Here is a 7840-nt window from a genome sequence, read left to right as displayed (position 1 = left end):
ACTCAAGCCACTACAATTTTGGGATGCACCTAGTAGCATGACATTTATTAGGAATAAAGACCTGAGTTCTGGTGCATTTTTGCACGTGGGGGTTATTATGTTACTGCTATGCGGCATCTAGTTTTCTCTTAACTAACCTCTGAGGCCATCACAGAGCAGATGTATTTGTACTGAGATTAGATTAAACACAAATGGACTCTATTCAGTCATTAGCAGTCATCAGGCAACTTCTTATGTAGTACCTCAGTCCTGGAAGAATGGTATTTTGTTTCACTCTATATTGCCCTCACCCCCCTGGACCCCCAATTTATCTGAAAAGGGGGTATCTGGACATTGAAAAAGGGTTATTGGTAAAAAAAAAAAAATAACTATTAAACATAGGAGCTTCAGATTTCTTTTGTTGTTTAGCTCTGATGAAGGGCTATCCATCAGGCCCACCGATCAGTGCCCCCACCCCCAGGACCCCCAATTTATCTGAAAAAGGGGTATCTGGACATACAAAAATGTCATGGTCTGTGTTTACTTTCTGATGTTCTAGTGTTTTCAATGTTCCCCTGTGTTTCTCTGCCTTGCAGCCCTACCCTCTCTCACCTGTGTCCTCTTGTGTCTGCTCCAGGTTTGTCTTGTTTCCCTAATTAGTTTGCCTTTATATTTGGTGTTTTGTCCTCAGCCTGTGTCTGTTCATTGTGCTGTTTTACTTACCCAGTGTGGTGTTCTCTGTGTTCCTGTTCCTGTGAGTTTTTGAGCCGCCCTGCCAGCCTTTTTGTTAAATTAATAAATCTTTTTGTTAAACTTTGGATTTTTGCCTGCACCCTGGGCTTTTCCCTGCCTGCACCTCACAGAATGAAYGGACCAACAAACACCCAGCCTGCAGGCAAGTTTTCTTTTTCTGGACTGCCCTCCTCCACCTTCCACTGGGGGGTTGGATGCCCAGCCTTCCACCTTTCATTTAGGGTCTTCTGGGGTCCAGCCTTTCACCTTCCGCTCGGGATCTTAGGCAAGGGTCCTGGCTGAGAGCTTTGACGCCCACCCTCCCACCCCTCTTGCTCCTGAGTCTGCTGGGCCTCCTGAGTCTTCTGGGCCTTTTGAATCATTTCTTGAGCTTCCTGAGTTAATGGTCCCGGTTCCTGATTCTGTGGTTCCTGAGTCGGTGGTCCCGATGGTTCCTGAGTCGGTGGTCCCGGTGGTTCCTGAGTCAGTGGTCCCGGTGGTTCCTGAGTCTGTGGTCCCAGAGGTTCCACAGTCTGTGGTTCCACAGTCGGCGTTTCCACAGTTGGTGTCTTGGTGGTCTCGGAGTCGGAGGTCTYGGTGGTCCCAGAGTCGGAGGTCTCGGCGGTCCTGGTGGTTCGAGGGTCGACGACCGCCATCGCCTGGGTCGTCGTTCCTCGCCTCCTCTTTGCCTGGGTCATTGTTCCTCGCCTCCTCATCGCCTGGGTTGTCGCTCATCGCCTCCTCTTCGCCTATGTCATCGTTCCTCGCCTCCTCTTTGCCTAGGTCATCGTTCCTCACCTCCTCTTCACCTGGTCATTGTTCCTCGCCTCCTCATCGCCTGGGTTGTTGCCCATCGCCTCCTCATCACCTGGGTCCTCGCCCATCGCCTCTGTCGCCTGCGTTTGCCGTCGTTGATGCTCTGGCTCCGGCAACTTCTGCCAGCTCCTCGTCTGCTCCTGCCTCCTCCCGTGGTTCCTCGTCTGCTCCCGCCTCCTCCCGTGGCTCCTTGTCTGCTCCCGCCTCCTGCCCTGCCAGCCTTTTTGTTTAATTAATAAATCTTTTTGTAAAACTTTGGATTTTTGCCTGCACCTTGGGCTTTTCCCTGCCTGCACCTCACAAAAAAATGGTTATAGCTCAAAAACTATTATACACAAGAGCTTCAGATTTTTGGTAGTTGTTTAGCTCTGATGAGGGGCTATCCATCAGGTCCACCCCCCCCCGCAAAAAAAAGATCCCCACCCAAACCACACAATCTTGGGATGCATCTGGTAGCATGACATTTATTAGGAATAAAGACTTCTGGAGTTCTGGTGCATTTGTGCGTGCGAGGGTCATTATGTTACTGCTATGCAGTATCTAGTTGTAGACCAAAGGGTCAACAAACAGGTAACCACTGTTCCACGTTCCATTCCTAATACAAATTTGGAGGCCAACTCACTTTAAGGCAGGTGCAAAGGGAAACTCCACTGAAGAAAACATGTCTGTAATATATATATAACCTGTTTAAAATACCTCAGCTACATATTTGTTTTTAGTGAAATAAGCAGCTCAGTGGATCTGAATATCTACTGTCTGAACAGATCCAACACAAACAAAGATCTGAACAGAAACTCAGTTTGTGTAGAATGGGTGGGAAGCTCAGCAAAAATATTTCTGTTTTAAAAACTGTTCAGACTCGTGGGTCTAGTGTCACCGTATGATCCTGTACTCACTGGGCTCGACCTCTGTCCCACAGCCTGCACACAGGTAGTGCTGGAGGAGCACCACTTCACTGCGTCTGCAGGAGAAACACACAGCAGGTCATTTATCATCTTAATATGCCTGACCAGCTTGGTTCTGCTGCTCCGGATGGGTTTGATGTGTTCAGATGTGATGAAGACCTATGAGGAGGATGAACGCTGAAAACGATCTGGAAACGTGGTGGTGCCCAGTTTAGGGTTCCCCTCATCCTGGTCCTCAGTTTGATCTCCTCTGACAGACTGCCGCTGCTCACCTCCACTCCCTCAGAACCTGGGAGCTGGAGACAGAGAGTAGTGTTTGTGATCTCCATTTAAACCAACATTTTTGTTTTTTGTGAACAGGACTACATTAGTATCTTATGCCAGGAGCAGATTTAAAAACTGTTTACAGAGAAAAACTGAAAATGTTGGTTGAACACCTTATCATTTTTTGAATAAAATAATTTTGAAGCAGGACAAACTTTGGTAAGTATGTTTAAACTAGCTTAGTAAATTTAGGGATTATTTTTGACCAGACACTTTAATTACTAGTCTGAGCTAGCCTGGTAAAAAAAACAGCCCCTTGTTCTACGCTTTGCTTCATACAGAGGGTCTGGACTCTTGGCTATTGAGAAGTGATTGCTTGCTGGAAGAGATAAGAGTCAATGCAAAGTGCCTCATGAATGTTAAGATGTATTTAAATCAGTCAGCTGGTCAATGTCAAAAAAAGCGATTGGCTCAGATGCGCTTCGTCGTGCGTCTGGAGGATGACAGGTGCTGACAGCTGCTGACGTGAACAGAATGTCTGTAATTGACACAGATTTTCCCTCATTTTGCAGGTTTACAGACGTTTAGAGCAATCTAATGATTTTTATCAAAAACTCAGCTTCAAATTAATTCTCTCTCAGAGCCTGCAGGACGATAAAAACAATAAATAAAATTAAATAAGTCAGATAAAGTTAAGTTCACCGCTCTTCTCCCCCGTCCTCCCCCTCCCTGTTCTGTTATCTGGGGCAGACCCCCCCACACGGTCACACACATGCACACATCCCCACACTTTTGCTGTCGTGCTGTTGAAATGTCTCTTGTCAGGGAGGGGCCTGTGGGTCAGGGTCGTCTGAGGAGGAAGGAGATGCGTGAACTTTTATTAAAAATTTAAGTTTTTATTTCAAAGGTCCTCATGGCTCAGCAGCAGAAGCATAAATATTACTGTTAAGAAAGCTGATGATAAAGTTGAATAAAAATCTAAGTTTGATTATGAAGTGAAATTAAATATCTGACAGTGATCATTACACAGTGTGGCTCTAATTCCTCACTTCACCATCTGTGTCGCAGTTTCACGTCTCCAAAATGGGTGTACGCACGGGTCAGAGCTGGCGTGAGGGACCGCACATTTTCATGTCAAGCTTGGATTTTATAAATCACAACCTTGGAGTAAAAAGTGGCGTATGCAAGTTTCTGGGCTCGATTTGTGCATATGCAAGCTTTATAAATCTGACTCCTGGTCCTGACCAGGTTTAAAGTGCAGTTTGTCCATCCATTAGGCCCACCAATAAGTGCCCCCCCCCCCCCCGAAAAAGGGGTTTCTTACCATGAAAAAATACTTATAACTCAGAAATTATTAAATGTAGGTGCTTCAGATTTTTTGGTTGTTTAGCTCTGATGAGTGGCTATCCATCAGGTCACCCAATGCCCCCCTCACCTCTCTCAAAAAAAAAAGACCACCACCCAAACCATTACAATTTTGGGATGCACCTAGTTGCATGGCATTTATTAGGAATAAAGACTTCTGAGTTCTGGTGCATTTTTGCGTGCGCGGGTCATTATGTTACCGCTATGCGGTATCTAGTTTTCTCTTAACTAACCTCTGAGGCCATCACAGAGCAGCTGTATTTGTACTGAGATTAGATTAAACACAAATGGACTCTATTCAGTCATTAGCAGTCATCAGGCAACTTCTTATGTAGTACCTCAGTCCTGGAGGAATGGTATTTTGTTTCACTATATGTTCCAATGACTGTATATGATTGATTAGAGAATAAAACCCAACTTGAACTCAGACTTGAACTTCTGAATGTGTAGCATGAATAACCGTGACCCCGACATGACAGATCCCAACCAAGCAAATGACCTCATGTCTCATAAATAACTGCACTTTGTTCTGAAAAACTTTCTTGGAGACAAATTATTTTAGTTTTCAATAATCTGTCCTTGTCAAGCAGATAAGGCTGATGAGACAGTCTGTTTTAACCTTTCGTGATTCATTACAAAAAAGAAAAGTATAATTAACTTTAATATTTCTGTGGTATAATTTTTCTTTTAAAGTATTTTAATTAAAGTGTGTATTGTCATACTGCAAAATATGAATTTTAACTGTCATTAATTTTAACATTCAGTATGATAAAAAAAACTTTTTTTCTCCTCTTTTCTCAGCAGATGATAAATCAAAAGCTGCATGTCTGTTTGTCTTGACAACACAGTGTTGGTTTAAACAACAATATATTTCTCCACGTAAGAAATGTTTAGACATGTTTGACAGAGACCTGATCATCTTTTGTTATGACTGAACACACACAGCTGAACGCTGAATGCAAACTGGAAGAAGCCAGCTTGAGTTGGATTGCTGCTGAAGCTGGAAGCTTCAAGACCTGAGATGGACACGCAAACTATGAGGGAAAATGTAGTTGTTTTACTGCAAAAGACATGTTTTTTCCGACTCCCCGCAGGGGTGACTTTTAAAGTGTTGTTTTGTCAAGTCAAAATAAAGTAGAAACTGACTTTCTTCTTACCTATTTTAAAAATGTAAGGAAAGTATAGTTAACCACATTTTCTTTACAGTACAGTAATAAAGTATTTGTACTTTGTTACTTCACAACACTTTTTATGGAAGATAGTGTTAAAAAATGGAAATGTTTAGAAGCTTTTACTGTCTGAATGTTTTACCTCCTGAAGTGAGCTCCGGAGGCTTTGTCTTCCTCGCTGAAGTGTGTGGGAAGGAAACCATTTTCTCTTGAAATCCAGCACCAGCTGTTGGGCCAGCCACTCTGCACTGTGGTGGACAGGAGAGCTCAGAACTAATCAGAACTAATGTACAACTTTCATTTTACAGAAACAGGTTTTTACTTCCTGATAGAATCCATATGCGCCGTGTTGAATCCACAGTCTGCAATAAAAACATTTATTGATTTACTTCAATAATTGRCACAATAAATGATTTCTAATATTAAAACATTAATAACTTTCATCAGTGTATTTTTTATTCCACAGAACTGCAGCTTTGATGCTGATACAACAACATTTAGGCCTGATTTTATCATTTCTTTTACCCACCATGGAAAACAAATCATAAAATTAACATTAGAGTAATCCAAATATATTATGAGATCATCTATTTATCAGGAAAATGTTGATAAAAGTGGTAAAGAAGAAGTTATTTCCTCACAGACTTCTGTAGAATTTCAAACAGTTGCCCTCTACTGGCAGAAGAGCAGAAGACAGGTTTTGTCTCTAACATGTTTTACATATCTACTCAGTCCCCTCTTATTATATGTGAAAATTGTGTCATTGGTATTCCAAACCTTAAAAAGACTTTTTTTAATAAAAAAAATAAATATTGTTACCTTCAAACCCACTGTCAGTAGAAAGAAAAGACAGAGTCTTTTGTTGATGATCAGAGTTGTAACTCTCTGGTTCCTCATCCTGGTTTTCACGACATGACTGGGACTCTGTATTTGTGTCTGTGTGTTTGTGTGACCCAATGTCTTGTTCTGCACAACTTCTTTGTCTCATCATGCATTCTGAGTCCACTGTGGAAGTCCACTGATCAGGACCTAAAGTGCACTTCACTCCCTCGAGCACCTCCAGCACCAGGTCCACCACAATGAAATGAGCATTTTCCTGAAAACACATTCATCAACATCCATGACACATCTCATTTCAGAACTTCCATCCATCCATTATCTATTCCCGCTTCTCCAATTCAGGGTCACAGGTGTCACTGGTGCCCATATCCAGCAGTCACTGTGCGAGGGACAGGGTACACCCTGGACAGGTAGCAAGTCCATCACAGGGCCACACACAGAGAAGAACAACCATTCACTTTCACTTAAGGAGAATTTAGAATTACCAATTAACATTCATGTTTTTGGTCTATGGGAGGAAGCTGGAGTACCCARGGAAAACCCACCCATGCACACACAAGCTCTATCCAGATTGAACCCTGGGCCTGGATTAGGTCCAATGACCTTCTTGCTGAGAGGCATCAGCTCTACCAACTGAGTCACTGTGCAACAGTTTTAGAACAATAGGTAAGAAAACATCAGAAGGTGTCTTTCTATGCTACACTGCATCAACAAAAAATGCAAATACCTAAGAATAAAAAATTAATTATTTAAACATAATAATTTTATAGCTGTTTGTTTCATAATTCAGCCCATTGGTATGGTTATGGTGAATGGGGGGTTGATAAAGAACCCATATGAGCAGGGCCCTTGTAAATGTGTCCATTGCTCTCCCCAAAAAGACACTGAGCTTTCATTAAAACTTTGCATTCATCAGATGAAGGACACAAGTTTAGAAACACTCATTTTTTGGCGGTTGTGCAAAATGCAAATAAATTCATATAATTTATACAATGTAATTTATTGGATTTTTTTAATATTCTATCTCTCACTATTAAAATTAACCTACCCTTAGACTGTTCATGTCTTTGTAAATGGGTAAACTTGCAAAATCAGCAAGGGATCAAGTACTTATTTCCCTCACTGTATGTAAATGTAGTGGAGTCAGATTCAGTAGGACTTCAAGGGCTGCAGAGGGTGTTGTTCTGATGGAATCTTTGATGCTCAGGGAGGTCATACATTGCACATGAGTGAGCAGCACTCTTGCCACCCCAACTTGACCTCAAACCCACCATACTAAAACAGCAAAGCATAATATGGGGCGGACATTGGCCATGTTATATTTTTTTTCTTTGTCCTGAGTTGGGCACTTAATGAATTCCCTGTATAACCTGTTTTTATTTTTACATGACTTTTCTAGACTCCTTGTCATCCAGGGAGTCAATTTGTTTTTTGATCTCTGTTAATATTTTTAAAGGGACAATAATAATTGTAAATACTTGAAAATATTTCCAAAAACATAAATTTATGTGTGGGCAAACTACACAATTCTGTGATGCTGTTTGGTTGGCAGCAGAGTTTGAGCTGTAAAATTCAAATTTTCTGCAYAGTCCACTGGTAAATATGAAAACATCCTACATTCAGTTACAAACCTTTTCCAGCTCACAGCTGGTCCTGAAGATGTCAGCAGAGACGTCCAGGAAGCCACTGCAGCTTGTCTCTTTGGTAGGAGATGCTGAGGTAGACAGAGCTGAAACAACACACACACACACACACACACACACACACACA

At 42.1% G+C, this 7840-nt stretch overlaps 1 protein-coding gene across 1 annotated transcript in view; it reads right to left on the bottom strand.

The window, feature by feature from the left end:
• The window catches only part of rubcnl (rubicon like autophagy enhancer), a 31763-nt gene that overhangs the window by 17304 nt on the left and 6619 nt on the right, over positions 1-7840 (bottom strand). The window contains exons 3-8 of the mRNA XM_014027489.1: positions 7702-7799; positions 6050-6326; positions 5553-5592; positions 5373-5478; positions 2592-2728; positions 2424-2488 (exon numbers count right to left, since the gene is read on the bottom strand). Of these exons, the coding sequence (XP_013882943.1) occupies positions 2424-2488; positions 2592-2728; positions 5373-5478; positions 5553-5592; positions 6050-6326; positions 7702-7799 (723 nt within the window). The remainder of the gene's footprint in view (positions 1-2423; positions 2489-2591; positions 2729-5372; positions 5479-5552; positions 5593-6049; positions 6327-7701; positions 7800-7840) is intronic.

The sequence above is a fragment of the Austrofundulus limnaeus genome, unplaced genomic scaffold, assembly GCF_001266775.1.
Source record: "Austrofundulus limnaeus strain Quisiro unplaced genomic scaffold, Austrofundulus_limnaeus-1.0 Scaffold653, whole genome shotgun sequence".
Classification (NCBI taxonomy): domain Eukaryota; kingdom Metazoa; phylum Chordata; class Actinopteri; order Cyprinodontiformes; family Rivulidae; genus Austrofundulus; species Austrofundulus limnaeus.
Note: the sequence above shows the minus strand (reverse complement) of the source record. Positions and strands in the feature narration are given on the sequence as shown.